The sequence below is a fragment of the Lissotriton vulgaris genome, chromosome 5, assembly GCF_964263255.1.
Source record: "Lissotriton vulgaris chromosome 5, aLisVul1.2, whole genome shotgun sequence".
NCBI classification, from domain to species: Eukaryota; Metazoa; Chordata; class Amphibia; order Caudata; family Salamandridae; genus Lissotriton; species Lissotriton vulgaris.
The window spans coordinates 1550656140-1550674760 of record NC_141693.1 but is presented as its reverse complement, the minus strand read 5'-3'; the positions used below and the strand labels follow the sequence as shown (position 1 = coordinate 1550674760).

Below are 18621 nucleotides of genomic sequence, written 5' to 3'. Positions count from 1 at the left end.
AGCGGCAGAGGCCTTGGACTATGTCAATGACAGGCTGGCAAAAAAGACGCCAATCTATGCACCCGCCATTAACTTACCTTACTAAAAGAGACAGCACGTGTTTTAAAGTTAATATTTATCATTTTCCATGCTCCCTTCGAAACAAAGTAGACGTGTGCATGAGTATCACAATATGGCTGCCGCCTGTAACGCACCAGATACAGTGACTTTCATCATTTTCTTTTACAGAGAGCATCTTGTGACAGCCTCGTTCACAGTTCCATCATTAACTTTCCAAATAGACACAAGGTGCAGTCAGAGCGTCTCTTCCGTTTCTTTATAAGGTTTAGTCCCGGCAATAGATTAGCATGGTAGCAAAACTGTTGCTCCGTTCATGTGTACTGCTAAGACGGTTAGACAAGAAAACAGTAAGGTGTGCCTCATCTGGAACCAAGAATCCGCTCCAATCACCGGTCAGCCCGTGCAAGCCCAGAAGCAGCGAGGTCCATCCATCTTTTGCAATCTGCAGGAGCCGCTCGTCCGAGGGGATCTTCCAATGCACCACCCAACCCTAACCCGAGAACTAAAGGTGAGAAATCCCCAATGACCTACCGAAGTTTTGAAATTCTAGGCGTGGCAGCAGACAAAGAAGATTGACTATGCTGCCTGCCTCTACCCGAAAAATGACCTCTTAACTAGCGATAAATAAAGGATTTATATGCTGAGGCTGCTCAGCCCATTTTGCAAATATGTGCTTAAAAGCCAAGAGCTTTCCGTATTGGTGGTGCACGCAGCAGGCCCGACTAGTCAACTCCAGATCCCTAGCCAAAAGACTACTGTGTGTAAATCATTTAAGTAATGGGTCTGGTTTTCCCTCAAACAAACACTGGCCACTAAAAGGATGTTCAGCACCTGGGTGTGGACGTTCCCTGTCAAGCCTTTAGATCTCATCTACGCATATCTGCTTCAAGCCAACACAATGGCCCGGTTGCAGCATCAACCACATCCAGATAAGTCTGCATGGCTCTTTCGCCACTTCAATACCAAGAAATCTCAGATGTGACTTTGCAAATAGTCATGTAAACTGAAGACCACCGTGGAGGGTAACTTCCACAACCCTTTGCACTCTAGGTCCTCGGATGCAGAGCATTACATGATCTTAACAACAGACTGCCTCATACAAACACCTTGGTCACCAGAATATCCAGTCTCTTAGCCTACCTGTTAGGAAGAACATAGAAAGAAAAATACTTTGCTTTTACTTGGCAGAAGGTGCCTGACCAACCAAACTTTGTAGTGTAGAACAGAAAGACTGGAACGGCAGATCAGAGGGATTCTGCCAACGTTAATGAGCCACACAAGAAGCCATTGATGGAATTCTCTTGGCTGTACATGATTGTTGTCACCATTGTTGTTTGCATTGGCGCAGGAGCAGGACGGATCCATTAATCGGAGGTATCCTGACTCCAGGGGGATGGGAGGAGCGCATCTCCCTGTACGTGGACGACATCATTCTATATCTTTCACAACCATAATACTCCATAGCGAGCGTCCTACATATCTAGGATTTATTAAGTAGCTACTCGTGTTACACAATAAATTGGGCAAAGTCAGTAGTATTCCAGTTGTCGTGCTCCTCTCCGAAACTACCAGCAAGGTGCAAGGCTCAAATCACGGAAGACGGCTTTAAATACCTGGGCATTCAAATAACCAGAGATCATCATCTGTTCCTCCAGAGAAACCTCACTGCCCCTCCTACCCCCCTCCCCAGTTGGACAGGCTCCACACACATATATACTGCATTGGCACACCTTACCATTGTACCTCATGGGCAGAATCGCCCTATACAAGATGATGGCCCTACACGTAACCTGTACATACTGCAAAACACTCCGTACCCAGTTCCACCAACCTTCTTCAAGCGCGTGGCACAAGAGCTCCGTACACTGCTATGGCAGGGAGGCACGCCTAGGATTGCTTTTCATAAGCTACAGAGAGGTGTCTATGAGGGCGGCTTTGCCGTCCCAGACATCATGCTATATGACTTGGCATCACAACTTCTGGTTATAAACGAATGGGCATATGCGGATAATGGAGAGCCAGCCTACAGAGTAAAAAGAGATGCAATGGCAGATGGAAGTTATGAGCCACTCCTCTACACCACAAGCCATGGCCAGCACACACGACTGCTGTGGCCATATGTTGGACTGAGGCGAACAGGTTTCTAAGATGGTAGGGAAGATTGACTGGCATGACACCCTTGTGGCTGGAGGACCGGCTGCGGGAAGTGGCCACATTCGAGGGATTCAGGGGTTGGCAGACGATAGGAGAAGAACATCACGGAGACGTGTGGAGAAATGGTGCACCTCTCCCCTTTGCCGACCCACAGCAAGAATATAGCCTTGCATCCATCCAGAGATTCCCCTACCTGAGACTCACACACGCCTTGCAACGACACATACAACGAGGTATGGCCATCCCAGACTACTCTCCCTTAGAAGACCGGTTGCTAATCGACCACATCCCCGAAAAAGGAATGTAAACGATATACCCTAAACTCTTAACTGCTTTGCCGCAGCGCACATTCCGCCGCCGGGGGCCGTCTGACGCACTCGCCCACCGTGACCTCGGACTGCGTATGGCCGTCCGATGCATGGGAAAGGCTAAACAATGCACCAGATCCCCTTGTTTCCCTCCGTAACACCTGGGTAGATGACCTGGGTGATATAGAGGAGGACTATTTGCCCTCCAAAGTCCCAGAGAAATCGCAATTAGCACACGATTAAGACTGATACATCTTAAAGTACTCCATTGCTCCTATTACCCATGCACACTCCTCCATAAATGGGGAAAAACAGCGCTAAGTATCAGAGGCTTTTAGCAGGAGGGCTCCTTTTTTCATATCCTAAGGGAATGCACCAAGATCAGTCCATTCTGGCAAAGAGTTATGACAATAACATCAAGGGTAACTGGAATGGAGGTTTCAATGGATGCGAGGTGGCTCCTCCTAATGATTCGGAGAGAGGAAGACTGGCCGAAACACACTAGGCTCTGGGTGGCACTGGCAGCAGGCGTCGCGAAACAGAATATCGCCAGGCGCTGGGGGCACCCCTACTCCATGTCAGCAATAGAATGGGAAAAGGACTTAGACTAGTGCCAGCGAGCGGAAGAAGTGGTATACAAAAGTAGAGGGTGCGTGAAAAAAATTGAAAAAATATGGTCTTAATGGTACAAGTATAGGAATGCATAGTGGAGCCTGTTACCTGTGATATTGTTCCATTTGCTTTGTAATGTATGACAATGTACCCACTGTAAAACATCTCCTGGTTCCTGTTAAGAAGTGTTAATTCAATACCATGTTTACTCCTACGGAGACATCATTTGTCCCACTCCCCCATGTATGTCTTATCCCTACTATCAATCAATCAATCCAATGGAGGGGGCGTGGCTTCAGGCCGATGTAAGCAGCAGCGGACTCCAGAGCTCCTCCGCGGCTGCCCTCCATAATAACTGAGTCTGATATTTAATCTGGGCCCCGGGCACTGCATATCGTGGCGGAAAACCCGGTGCCTGTATTGAGATGAGAGCGGGATACTGGCGAGAGGGCTAAGGGAGAAGAACAAGCTTTTCCCTTTCTTGCCGCAGGCTGCGGAGTTGAGACCCAAAATGGCAGCCCTGTAAAGGGCGGAACGGATGCCTGACTGGGGAGACGGCTGCTGATGCAGGGGGTGCCCCGGGAGTGTCTATGAGCATCGCTGAACCCACAGGAGAGGAGGTTGCAGCTTTCCTGGACACCCGCAGTAAGGAGGCATCGCATAGCAGTGGGATTGGGCAGTTGTTTCCTGGCTGGCCGGCCGCGATTGCCTGACTGTAAGATGGCGGTGCTCGGGACATAGTCGGCGCCATTACCTTAGAGCTCGGCGAGGATTACTGCTCGGATGATAGCGCTTAGTGCCACACATCTGTGCTTGTGGAGCCCTGGGGACTAAACCGGAGTTCAGCGCCTGGCGGGGAAGTGGGCCGGGCGGACTGGACGGGACTGCGGAGTGGCCCTGGGTTGAGGGGGGGGAAGGGGGGAAAGGGTGGGGGCGGAGCCCGCGGCCCAGCCTGCGTTTCGCCTCCTGGACTTCTCTAGGACTGTGAGGTGGGGTTTGTTCTTGGTTCCCGCCTTGCTCCAGCGGCGCTTCGCCCTCGCTGCCTCCTGGACGTCTGGTTGAACCTGGTGGTGCTACTTCCTGCGCCTGCAGAAATTGGTGCTCATTCCCCCTGAGTCTGTCTGCGGCGAAGAAGGATAAAATGTCGGCCATGCTCAGCAGCAGAGATTGCTGCTCCTGAGGTGCGTGAGCTCCCCACAGACTGTTCGGATTGGATGTCGGAGGGGGAGAACAAGGTGGGACTTCCCTGCACAATCCTTGGCGCATGGACTGTGGCTGCGAAGAAGAGATTAGAGAGACTGGCTGGGGGTTCCCTTAGCGGGTGGCACTAGAGGGCGATTGCACGAGGCGTCTGCGATCTGAGAGAAAGTGGAACGGGCATGGTACTGGTGGCGCATCTCGGAGCTGTTGGACCTGCGGTGGAACTGCAGTGAGTCTGGACAAGAGGCGAGCTGGGCCACAACCTTCCAGCCTGCTTGCCAGAGACACTGATTGGTGTTCGGCAACCCCACGGCGCGGGTCCTCTCTGAGGGGTGTCAAAGCAAGGCAGGCAGGAGGTGGCTGGACTACGTCACGGACCTACACAGCTTTATTGAATGCCTTTGTGGTGGGGGAAAGGCACAGACCCGGAAGATCCTGCAGGAGCAAAGATCTTGCCCTAGGAACCCTACATCAGTGATGGGGGGCACAGCACGAAACTGTGAAAGTCAGAGGGATCTGGCTGAAGTGGTTTGGCGACAGACGCATCGACGCAGCACAGGTTCGGAGTGACGTCTGAGGCTGCGGTTTCCAGAGGGATAACAGAGAACTGTGGTGCCTTGCTGGAGAGGAGTGGGACCTTGGACTCCCCTGCAGCAATTAGTCGTGGCTGTGGGCGGTTGTCAAAATGGGCAGGGTGTCAAAGAAAATAGGATTTGAGGTGCTGCGTCTGGACGAGGCGGAGCAACACACAGAGGACAAGGATGGCGACGTTGGGAGGCGGAGACCGGGTCGACCTGGAGAACCTACACTTGGAGAAATTATGCAGGCCATCATGGCCTCGCAGGAGGCACTAGAGAAAAGGATGGACACCATTGGCTCAGATGTCACACTACTGAAGGACAACCACCGGAAGCTCAAGGAGAGAGTGGCGACCCACGAAACCAATATGAAAGACATCCCGGATACTGTGGCTGCCCTGCAACAATCTTCGAATGATGTAACGCATAGATTCAAAGTGCTGGAAGTACAAGCGGAGGACAGTGAAGGGGGCTCGCGGCACAACAATCTCCGCATAGTGTGAGTCCCGGAGCATGAGGAGGGGACGGATGCGGTCCGGTACTTGGAATCATGGCTGAAAACAGAGGTAGCACCGGAGGGGCTATTCCCATTTTACGCACTGGAGCGGACACACAGGGTACCGGCTCAACCGCCTAAACCTGGAGCTCCACCTCGACCAATGGTGGTGAGACGGTTACAATATCGCGACCAGGACTTTATACTACGGAGGGCTCGAGGACAACAGAATCTGCAGAAAGGGAACAGCAAGGTGCCGATATTCCCGGACTTCACCAGGGTAGTCCAGCATCAAAGGTCGTCCGTTCTGGCTGTCAAACGAAAACTGCGTCAGCTCCATCTCCGCTATGCTATTTCCGGTTCGCCTCCGGGTGACGGCAGATGAGGAAACACACTTCTTCATTACACCGCAGGCAGCATGGGACTTGTTGGAGGGTCGCGGTGCCGCGGCTGCGCCAGCCCCTCGGACGACCTCGCCGCGAGAACAGCTGGCGGGCACACCTGCTGAGGCAGAGGCCAACCTCTCCAGTGAATCAGCGCCAGGAGCGAGACTGCGCAGTTCAGGCGGTGGCGGCCATCAGCGGCGGCGTGGTTAGTCCGGCTAGCATCGATACAGACATTGAGAAGAGCGAAACAGACAGCCCGAGATCTGGTAACGCCCACGCACTCTTGGACATGGAAATAACGGACGTCACCCCGCAGACAGCAGATGGGATGTTTGGGTGATGGGGCTGCAGAGGGTATGCGGAAAAGCTGGTTTGATGTCTGTTGTACTTGCTAGGCTCATGGGCCAGTTTGAGGTAGGGCAGCATGGCGGGAAATGACCCACTAAGAATGCCGGGGACCCGGCTGGCTGTATCTGTTCCTAAGGAGGGGGGGTGGGTCGGGAGGGGTTCTGGGGGCATTGTGCGTGATTACAGTGAAGATTACTTTAGTAGTTACAGGACTAGACCCTAGGTTCAGTCTTGGGTTCTAAGCTGAAACCAGATTCGAAAAAACGTTTTTAGTACTGTAGTGAATTTTCATGAATATAAAGCGGTTTTAAAAGTTCACACTTAAAACTTTTCAATGGAAATCTGACAATGTTATTCAATGGGAGAAAGTTCAGGTTGCAGGTAAAGCATGATCGCGTTACTTTTGTAATCCAGCACTGGTCTCCTAGGGCCAGCACTGGGGTCTTAACTTAAAACAGGTAGGTAATTGGGTTTCAGTATTTCGTGTGATTTTTAAAGAATATTTTAAGTTTTCAAAAGTAGACAGAAGAAATTTCATAGAAAAGCATAAACTGGGTTCCTATGGAGAAAATACAGGTTACTTATAAACCCGGTAAGGGTTACTTTTGCGATCCAGTACTGGGCTGAAAGGTACAGCACTGGCTTCTCTCCTGACCACAGGTGAGTTCTTCGGAATTCGGAATTCGGCTGATTTTATATGAATATTTTCAGTTTTTAAAACTTCACACTCAGGGAGGTGCAGAGTGACTTTGTCTACTATGATGGGCCCCAGGCAGAAAGGGGGCTTTGCAGTACCCGATTTTGAGGTTTATCATCATGCGGACCAGTTCCAATGGTTCGCGCAGCGGATGGCAGGGAAGCTGGGAGTAGAGGTGGACCAGAGAGGTAGGGACTTGGAGCTTCGCCATCTGACTAGGATTCTGCTCCAGCTCCCGGTGCGTGAAAGAGAAGTACCCAGAGATTTATGGGTCCTGCGGCAATGCTGGAACAGGGCCCTACGACGAAATAAAGCGGGCCCTGCGTATGCGCCTGAGATTCCAATGTGGCTTTGTGAGGAGTTGCCTCATGGGGGGAGACTGGCAGAGACTGCGGGAGTGGGAAGAGATGGGGATCTCCTCCATTGGAGATCTATACGAGGATGGTACCTTCTTACCATTTCAAGACCTCATGGAAAGACATGAACTCCCTGCTCAGGACTTTCTGTTGCTTGCGGCATTGACGGCTGCTATGCGTAAACACTGGAAAAAAGGAATGGAAGAACCACAGGTCTTCCTCCCTTGCCAATACGTGGTCATATCCGCGGGTAAGATCAAGGCAGTTACGTGCCTATATAGGAGATTGAAACAGGGATTGAGGGCTCCATTAGAGGTGCTGCGCATTAAATGGGAGGCAGACCTGGGGACGCCTATAGCGGCAAAGCCCTGGTAAATGTTGCTGGAGCGAGCATGGAAATGCTCCTGGAATGCGAGATTCCAGCGAATACAATTCTATGTGTTTCACCGGGCGTACCTCACTCCCCACAAAATCAACAACTTTTTTGGCTCCCACACTGCCTGCCCACGATGCAGACTGGAAAATGCAGCATTCATACACATGTTCTGGGATTGTCCACTGCTCCACGGGTTCTGAGGGGAGGTCCTAACCAGGCTGAAGGTGACAGAAAGGGAACTGCAGCTTACTCCAAGTGTCTGCCAGTTACACTGGTTCCCCCACACTGCCCGCAACAAAACCACCAGAAAATTCCTGGATCTGGGTTCAGTCCTAGCTAAAAGGGAAATTACTACCCATTGGAAGGCGGTCACAGGCCCCAACACTGCACGATGGTTCCGGGAGTTTATAAAGTGGGCGGACTGTGAGGGGATCCTCCGGCTACAGATGGCTCGGAGAACTGACAATGACAGATTATGGGACACGGCAAGAGCCTGGGTGGCGATAGTGGATCTTCTTAAAAACCGGACGGATGATGAGGACTGACCTTCCTGGGAGTGGGGGACTCCCTTCACTACATGGAAACAACCAAAGGTGAAAGGGTGGGACGGCAGGTGGGGGAACGACTAACGCAGTGCATCCTCCTAGATGGGACATGGATTACTGCCATAGGGAATCCAACTAACTGATAGGAATGTATATTGTACAACAAGTGCACTGTTAGGGAGAGCGACATGTCTGAGGGGAGGAGGGAGGTGGGCTAAGGGGGTCGGGGAAGTGGGGAGTAGGTTGGGAGGGGGGTTGTGCTCTCAGTTCTCTGGCAAGGCGGATTGGTGAAAACAATGTGCGAATAATCCTGGGGTAGAATGGATCGGCCCCTCAGGACTACGACACAAGTCGGATGGGAAATGATTCCTGCACCTGATGAACAATTACCCTTGTGTAGAAGGAGATGACGGTATGGCTGATCTAGTGGGATGCAGGACTATGTTTTGTTGAAATCTCACGGAGCTGTATAATTACGCGATCATATATGATGCCCGTAAAACCATGGGAATGTTATTTTTGTGAAACATTAGAAAATTTTATAAAATCCTTTTTAAAAAAAAATCAATCAATCCATCCAATGGTTTACATGCCTATATGCTTTATAATGTACCGTCTTAAGAGCATGTTTAACAAACGGAATTCTAAAAATAAAAAACGACTGCCTAGGGGGACAAACAGAATTGAGCCAGCTTTAAAGTGACAAAGCAAGCTTAAAGCAACAAACTTTTGGGATCAGAAAAAAGAGGTATGGTCGATCAGAAACAGCTGATCTGTATTTTCCTGAAGCCTCTCTTGAGACTGTGGGTTTGGAGTGTGGTTTGTCCCAGGCCTGAGAAACCTGTCCAATCAGTGCTCCATTGAATGTAAGTACAAAAAACAATTTGATGGACAGAATGTAGATCAATGTCTTACATTCACCCCAGTACAAGGATCTGGGCCTAAATCCATCGTTTTTTGCACTCCACATCACCCTGGGTCAGATAATGGCTTTATGCAAATCAGCTCTGACCCTGTGCCCCACGGGAACAGTCCAGTCCGAACTACAACAGCCATATCTTTCCCAGACCGGAATCAAGCATCCGAGGACCGGACCGGTTTCGAGGTAACACCTCTCATCAGCCCCCTGAAGTATAATCTAATCCACTAAGGTCCAGTAAGCCCATTAAAATTCAACAAATATAGTGTAGGGTGGAATTAAAAGGTCCACCTCCCACTGAGACGTTTGAACACACTACTTTCTAGACGATAGGTGGAATCTGAGGCAGCTCTTTTGTCTGAGATACTCATTTTGCTCTTGATGTCTCGGCAATGCGGTGGGTTGTCCCTTTCAAATCTTCTTCAATATTAGTGATGCCACATATGGCAAAAGAAGGAGCAGAGAGAATGGCTTTGGAACCAACATGAATTCCCCTTCATGGAAGCTATTAGAAGTTTGGTCTCCCTCTCATTGATATCACAAAATATAATGATGGACGGAGTGTTGAAACACTCACCCCTCTGGGTTTAATCCATCGTTATTTTGCTTTCCACGTCACTCCAGTTTGGAGCCAGCCATATGCAAATCAGTCTTGACCATTCTCCTCATAGGAACAGTCTAGCCCAAACTGCCAGGTCCTCGCTGGACCAGAAACAATCATCCTGGGACCGGTTTTGGGGTATCACCCCATATCAGCCAGGTTAGTTTGAATCCAGAGGCGCAGCAAGCCCGGGACGCACATCTGGGCATTCATTCCCTTAGCAAAGTGGGTGCTTTGGTGCTATTGCTGCAATTTGTCTGGACTTTGCACACAGTACGGGAAATATGCACCCTAGGTGGCTAGGTGCAGTCACCATGTGATCACCACAATTGGACTGCCTGTTCTTTTCTAGAACAATAGCCCTTGGGAGTTTGCTTTTGTATATACATTCATGATTATACTCTGCATACCATTTGATTCATGTGCAAACAAATAGCATAGCAACTATCTATGTTTTTTGTTCATCGACTGGGCCCATTTGAATTAATTCTAGACTGGAGCTTCAATCAAAGTCTGCCTATTCTGGGGTGGAAAAGCATTAGAAATCCTCAGATCTGTGGCATTCACGCAGATTACTCAAAGGTCCACCCTCACATCAGCTGCAAGTAAGCTCATTGCCACTTGCGTTCATCCATGAATCTAAATCCCCTCAATATTCAAACGTCTGTGTCCCCTCAGAAGCTACGTTGCAAAGCTGTTCACGGGGAGCAATTTTTGTAAAGAAACACAAATTGACTTATCAAGACTTAAGTGCAGGCACACTTTATCATTAGAAACTGTTATTTGACATCAGAGGAGAAAAGCAGAGGACCTGCGTGTGACACATCACTGTGAGCCACTGAAGCAAGAACAATCCCAGGACTTTAGAAAGACGGCTTAAGGTTTTAACATCCGCTGGAACATTTGGGGCTATTCTATGCTCCGCAAGTGATTATTGGATTTTAAAGGGGTCTTTGAGACCGATTTACCTCATAAAATAACATCCCGTGAGGAGGGAATGGGAGGCAAAGAAAACTCTCTAGTTTGAAAAATCTCAAAGATGTCTCTGCTACTCACTCGGCTCCTGCTATGTCACTCTAGTCTCTCCTCACCCCTTTCAGGCAGTTCTCGCCAACTGTGCTCATTATTCATTATGGCACACACAGCCACTCTCCACTTCTCACCTTATATGTTTTTTTCTTGCCCTCCCCCAAGCATTCTGCCTCTTCATGCTCCTTTGCTCCCTGTGGCAGGTTGGTGTAGTTGGCCAGGCGGTTGAGGAGCGATGAAACCTTGGGTCTGGTATCCATTTCTTCCTAAAATAAACATCAGAGCAAAAAAACGTGAGGGAGAGGAATGAGAAAATGGAGTAACTATATAAAAGATGAGAGGAAAGTGACAAAAGAAAGACGTGTGAAAGATGAAAGAAAAAAACTATTTAGTGAAAGAGAGGAAGACAGAAAAGGGTAGTTAACAGGAAAAGAACGACGAGCAGAACAAGAAGATGGTAAGTAAAAAAGAAGATTGTTATGTGGAAGCCAAGTATATTGGAATGAGAATGTGAAATAGAAAAAGAACACAAAAAAGAGAAAAAGGAAAATGTATTTAAAAGGTGAGGGCATAGAGAAAACGAGAGACAAGAGAAGGTACGCAATAGAAGAGAAAGGAGAGGACAAAAAAGAGGTTAAGAAAACAGCTATTATGTGAAGTACAAACGGGAAGCAAGAGAGAGAAAAACAATGTTTTCAACAACTGGACTGTGCCCTGTATGTCGATGCTAAATGTAGCTAGCCAAGGCAATTACCATTTTGCATGCAAATTATGCCTGATAATAAAACAGGAGCACCATACAGACTTGTATGTAGAACACACAGAGCAGGACAAAAGTCAAGCCCTTGGTGTAAAACATACAGAGTGCATGCCTTTCACCATACTTGTGAATGAGCATAACAGAAGGCAATGTCACATGTGCACTACCAACTCATCTGGTCCACCACTTGAAGGTGCCTTCCTCTGTTTTCCATTTCTTCCTGCGATACTGAACATAGATACAGAATTTACAACAAAAAAGACTACTTTCTGCTTACCTTGTTTTTTAATACATTTTGAGAAGCGGCAAGACCAGAGAGCAGCAATAGGTTTTGCCTCCGTGGGACGGAAAGCACCCACCCTTAAGGTTATTCTATCTTTTGTTGTGAAGTGTCAGGACGGTGGGCTATGACAAGCTCCCACTGTGGCCGCTGTGTCTATGTGTCCTGCACTAGCTGCACACGACAAACACCTAACATAACAGCGGCCCTGTTGTGCGATTGGGACGAGATGTGGGGCAGTTTATGGGTGAGACACCAGGCAGCAGTCACGGGCCCTTGGCTCGGCCGCAGGGGCGTGGGGCCAGAGGGCCGTAAGGAGTCCGGCATCACGTCGACCCGTGGCCCTTGGCGTCCCTTGCGTTACGCAGCAGCAGAACCTGTGATTTCTTTATTATGCAAGCGGAATTCAGGGGATTATTTAAAAAGAGCCCCCTTTTTTCTCATAGTGTAAAGGAAAGTATCATGCTACATCAATCCTCATGCAGGCTATTAAACTAGAGTAGCACAGGCTTGCAAGGGTGCATTGGTGGGATTTATAAAGGGCAAACGTGGCTTGGCAGCAATTTGAAAATCACAAGGAAATTACATTTCACATATTTAGTACTGCACTATATTCCTTACTCATTTACAATGTTATGCTTCAAGAGATTAAGCAATGTGCCCAGATTCATGCGACGTACTCCCAAATCGTGAATAGAACCAAGAGCCTCAGGCATTTACACATTGCGTCATACAGCAGCCGAGGTCACACACTGCTTTTGTAGAGAGGTAAAACAAATGCTTGGATGAAAGTCAGTCTCTGTAATGTTACTTGTATCGAAAGTTTCGAGGTCATTAATGAGGACAAGAGTCGTGTGTTTTGTCGTTGCACCTTGGCAGTGAGAGATAGGATGCTTATGTAGTGTATAGATGGCTAGAAAGACTATGTGTTGTGAGGCATATGTGGGAAATGTTGAGGTGTGGAGTATTTGTGGAAGAGACGGACTAAAGGGGCTGGAGTTAATATTCAGCGGCCCATAAGTAGTGATGTAGGAGAAAAGTGAGAGAATACTCGGGCATAAACGTGTGAATACCTGATAGCATCTTTGTAATGGGCTGTGTCATACACTGTACAAGAACACTGCAAAATCGCATTCAATATGGAACAGATTAACGAATTAACACGTTTGTAGCACAACACCCGACTCAGTCTCTTGGCATGGACACGAGCAGCGTTTCCTAAACTGTGTGTCGCGAGTCGAATTTTGGTGGGTCGGAAAAATGCATGCAGTAAATAGAATTGCCTTTTAAATTCTGTGTTTAATTTCTCACATTGTTGGTGCTTCACAGACTGAAGTCAAATGTCAGGCTATGTCTTCCGACAAACTGCTTAATCTTTTCTCATGGTGATTGGTGTTTACTTTTCTTACTCTGACTTCAAAGTGAGAGGAGTTTTTACATTTAATTAAATCGTATGACAGCCATATGATGTCATTTTTTGCAACATACAACAAAATGTAAGTACCTGTATGTGACAGTATGTATTCCGAAGTTAGGAAAGCAACGATGAAGGACATTCTATTTTGTAATTTGAAGTGTGTTGGAACCAGATTTTAATAGGATGAAAACAAATCAAGGCACTTTTCTTGATGATGCACAAATAATAAATATTCTCACAAACTCAATTTCCACATTTTAACATTTGTGTGCTATAAAAGTTTATCGTGCAAATTTAGAGGCCATTTTAATGGAAAATGTGCTGCCTGTAAATGACAATGCCCTATCGCACAATGATTTGGTGAAATTAGAAAAATTGCACCGCCTCAAATCCATTAAAGGCTGGTGAGTCGCAAAAGTTTGTCTTTCTAAAAATTGGGTCGTGGCTACTGTATAGAGCGCAGTGATGTCAGTGGTTCTCTAAATATGACAGATGGGACATCCACAACTTTTTGGCGAAGTTCCCAGTCTCACAAACCATAGAGTCTGTTAAGTCCACTTAGGACCTACAAAGAAGCAGCCCAAAAGAACCACCAATAATACAACTAAGCAAGGTAAATTCTCTGAGGAGTCTATCATGAAGTGGTGTCAGAGCGACTCATAGGACTAGGAAATGTACAGCAAGCCATGGTTTCGGCTCTGAGGAGTCCACCCAGGGTTAGTCAGAGATAAAACCCATGGTACTGGGTAGCATACAACTAGCTACTTACTCTATAGGCTCTCAGTGGTTCACACAAGAGTGGCAGAGATTAGATTGATTACAAAAGCGCTTCGGGAGATTATTGTGTGGCCGCCGGTAGTCCCCAGTCAATTTACTTAACCACTCTCTGCGCTCACCAGTGCGGTTTGCCAAGTCTTAATGCTATACACTGTTTCCCGTGCGGCGAGCTGGAATTTTTAAAAAAACAAGTCATCCGGATATGATCTCACAAGTTTTATCTCAAAGGAGGGCGCCACCAGATCCACGTGGGCTCGGCCCAGGGAGCACTTGCCTTCTTTTTCAAGCAACCTGATCCACGTGGGCTCGGCCCAGCAAGTACTTACCTTCTTGTCCAGGAAAACACAAGGAGATGGACAGAGTGCTGAAACTTTTCAGACACTCGCCCCCATTTACAGATCTGGATTGAATCAATCATCGTTCTTTAGCTCATTTCGCCACCCCAGTTCAGACCCAGTCATATGCAAATCAGTCTTGACCCTGTGCCTCATGAGAACAGTCCAGTCTGAACTGCCAAGCCAGATCTTGCCTGGACCGGAAACAAGCATCCCGGGACCGCTTTCAGGGTAACACACCTCATCAGCCAGGCTAGCCTGAATCCAGTGGCAAAGTGAGCAAGGGACCCTATCCTGCCAACTTAGGGCGAACGAAGCAAACACAAGGAGATCGAAACACTGACACTTTTCAGACACTCACCCTCAGTCACAGATATGGGTTGAATCCATCATTGTGCTTTAGCTCACATAGCCACCTCAGTTCAGACCCAGTCATATGCAAATTAGTCTTGACCCGGTGTTTCATGGGAACAGTCCAGCCGAACTGACAAGCCAGGTCTTCCCTACCAGAAACAAGCATCCTGGGGTGGCGAAGTGCTCAAAAGAACGATGATGGATTCAACCCAGATCTGTGACGGGTGAGTGTCTGAAAAGTTTCAGTGCTCTGCCCATCTTCTCCTTGTGTTTGCTTTCTTTTCCAGGCAACACTTGATGGGTCAGGCGGCCGGTCAAACCTGGATTCAACATTTTTTTCCTCACCCTGCCAAAGCGCTGGACTTATGGTGGTTCAAGTGTAGCTCTGTGCACTGAGTGCGTGCAGCACAGCAGGGTCTGCCGGCCCATGATGCAGCCACCTCCAATCAAATGGCTGTACACTCTGGATGGCCCAGCTGCTGCCCCAGTGCACCGTGGTTTGGCTCTGTGTTTTCAGAGGATGGTGGGGGAGACCAAACCGTGCACACTCGACAGCCTAAAGTCAGGTCAGCAGGTGCCGTGCACCGAGTACAGAGGCACCAGACTTACATTCCGGGCACAGTCAATGGGCCTCTCCTCCATTGAGATTGACAAAACTTAAAGAACAGAGGCCCACCGCCCCTCCAGGCGAGAGAGACTACCTTCCAAAGCAACTCCAACAGGAACAGCATTGAGCCGGCTCGGGACTTCAATTAGGCTGAGCCTGGCCTCTCGTTAAAAAGATACCACATGGATTTGTCAGCGTGTGCTTAGCATAGCTGCGAATAACGCCGAATTTGTCCTGAGAAATAAAGTCTGCAGGCAGCAGATTGTATTGTTGTCATGCAGTCCTCAGCGCCGGTTCAGCCCGTTCCCAGAGGGCACGCCACGTCTGTGAGATGTTAGTGTACAGGCTGATTTTGGTTTTGTGTTTTTGTGGGCCTGTCAGCGTATGTGCACTGGGTTTAGCTGTTTATTTTCTTAATGCAACAAACAAAGCTTAAATGGTTGGGAGTCTCACATAGCTTGCAAAACTCATATACATCACATGAGGAGGCAGGTAGTGGCTTTCCCTTGCCCTGCCTGTCGCCAGGACATCCCCTTGTCACTCCCCCCACCACCCCAGCAGAGTGTACGTTTGATACCCAGTCATGTCCTTGAGGGGTACGTTGGATACCTGTGTTCCGTGCGTGTGCTCTTCAGCAGCGCGAGACGGCGGACTAAGCCGCTTCAAACATGCGGCCGAGAGCTACGGGACCGTCGCCAGCACTCCCTGAGCCAGGTGAGACATCATCCGGGTCCTTTGCATGACCGGCAACGTTGCACCCCTCTCTTTGCATCAAGGATATATCTACTCTACCGTGAGGGCCACATCTTTGCTTGTGAACTCGACGCAGCAGGACCCGTCCCTATCAACAATGACGTAGGGATCCACCTGCTAGAAGCACACATTATTATTATATCTTTATCATGGATTCAGCTGGTTTCCGAACTAGTTATACTGTGTTCTCCTTCAGTACATCAGCTTTATTTCCACTGTAGAGGAACTCCCCACATCATATGAGGTCTGTTTATTCTCATGGCTACCTCATGAAGGCATAATGCTGAAATGCGCGTACTACACAAATTTCGTCAGCCATGGCAATTTAAAAAAATGTATTCGATACAATGTATTTCTATTTTGAACAGCAGTGATTTCTGTATGCAGTTCATGCTCTACTTGAAACCTAACTACATACACCATCCGTATCTTCTACTTTTATGTCATTTAAATCAAATGCATATAAACAGTTATAGTAGGAACGAATGAGCGAGCATGCCTGAGAGGTTTAAGTAGTGGCAATACACTTACATCATGCTTGATATCTGTTCAAGTCCTATGAATTACATTGTGCTATCTGTTTTATGATATCTTATTTTTTTTTATTTGTGAAAATAATTCTTCCACAAAAAAACATACAAGAATAAAACATTGTTTAATAAATGAAAAATATATATTTTTGATACTCACCTGGTTGATTATATATTTGTTTTGCATATTCATAAGTCCACTTTATTGTAAATTGTTGGAATCCGGAGTCCCTGTCCCGCACCACTTTCACCAAATGCGAGACCCAGGACTCCCCACTCAACGTTAGGCCAAGTAAGGACACCGTTTGAGATAGCCCTGCTCACCCCCGTAGTAGCTTGGCACGAGCAGCCAGGCCTATCTCCAAGGCACAAGTGTACAGTGTGTGCAACCACTCCCACAGCAACCCACTGGTGACACAACAAATGGACTCCACATGAGTTTGATTAAACAAGTATAAACTTTATCTAAAAAGATATACGATCAGACCACATGATACAAAAGTCAACATATAAGAAAGGGTAATATTCGTTCTGGCTGGCTGGTAGGTTCAAATCCCAACAACCTCTTTCAAAATGCTACGCTGGTCGCAATGCTAGAATCACACAAGTTGCAATGGACAAACAATAATGCACTATGCAACGATACAATCCTGTGCTGGACGAAATAATACAATGCGTAACAATACACCCTAGTACCTTGCAATGGGAGAAATAATGCAATGCATACCGCTAAAATCATGTACTGCGCAATGAAGGAATAATGCAATGCTTCCCACCCCAATCACGTACTTTGCAATAAATAAATAATGCAGTGTGAGCCGCTACAGTCATGTACTTTGGAATTTAAGGAATAATGCAATGTGCAGCTACAATCACGTACTTTGCAATGAAGAAATAATGCAATGCCGGCAGCTGCAATTCCTGTACTTTGCAATTGAGAAATCATGCAATGCATAGCGCTACAGTCGTGTACTTCGTTATGCAGAAATAAAGGTTGGGCGTCATAAGACAGTCCGGCAGTTCGTTAGCAGCAATATTGGCAAAGTGTATTACGACAATCTGCCTCTTAGATAACAGTTGCCCCCCCCACACACTTATCCACGACGACAAAGTGCAGCTTCTCACTCTGGCCCAAGTACTGCCACTTCATTGGCCAGTACGGGCCCCAATCTGAGCCGAAGCAAAGGCTCAAATCGCTAGAAGGACAGAGGCCGAGACTGCATCCCTCCGAGCCCTCACCCCGCCGAGGTAGTGATCCACGTTACCTGGGGGCACAACCCCACTCTCCTCTCCTCCTTTGGCGAACTGGCCCTTCCATGCAGAACTTTCTCAATGGGCCTCAGCGGCTCTGCTCCTCTGGGCTGCCGGTCCAGGCAGCGACTGTTCGGAAGATCTCAGGCGGCCGCAGGGCACACGTACCCCATGCCTCTGAGATTACGTTACTCCAGGAGCACGTTCACCACAGCACCCTCCGGGTCTCCTCTGGCACGAAGCCACAAAGACAATGCTGATGGAACTTCAGGTCGACTCAGAGTGCATGCTCACCAGGCACACCTTCCTGCGGTCTCAGTTGGCACCAAGACACGCACACCGCGCTGCAGAGACTCACTTTCTTCCGGTGCACACGATGATCAGCCTATCACCTCCTCAGTCCCAGGTTGCACCAAAGCACGCACACTGATTAACTGAGACTTACTCCAACTTCGGTGCCCCGATATCCAGGCGCTCTTCACCAACGCCTTCGACTGCACCACAACATGCTCACCATGTCTGAGCCTCACTTCTCCTCCCTCGCACTCAATGACCAGGCGCTCTTCATCAGCGCCTCCAGTGCATCCCGACACGCAGCCTGCGAGTCCGAGACTCACTCCACTTCCGATGCACACGTTGACCAGGCGCTCCTCACCAACGCCTTCCTGTGCACCGCGACTCACACCATGCGTGTCCACGACTCACTTCACTGCTGATGCACACACCGACCAGGCGCTTCTCACCAACGCCTGCGGTGCACCACAACACGCTCCCAGCGCGTCTGAGTCTAACTTCACCATCGATGCACACGTTGACCAGGCGCTCTTCACCAATGTCTCCTGTGCACCACAACACGCTCCCAGCGCGTCCGAGTTTCACTTCTCCTCTGTGT

The 18621-nt window shown here is 48.4% G+C and overlaps 1 protein-coding gene across 4 annotated transcripts in view; it reads right to left on the bottom strand.

Moving 5' to 3' along the window:
- The window catches only part of SLC12A6 (solute carrier family 12 member 6), a 734261-nt gene that overhangs the window by 311635 nt on the left and 404005 nt on the right, over positions 1–18621 (bottom strand). For all 4 annotated transcript variants that reach the window (XM_086923612.1, XM_086923613.1, XM_086923614.1 and 1 more), the window contains one exon: positions 10800–10931. In XM_086923612.1, the coding sequence (XP_086779738.1) occupies positions 10800–10931 (132 nt within the window). The remainder of the gene's footprint in view (positions 1–10799; positions 10932–18621) is intronic.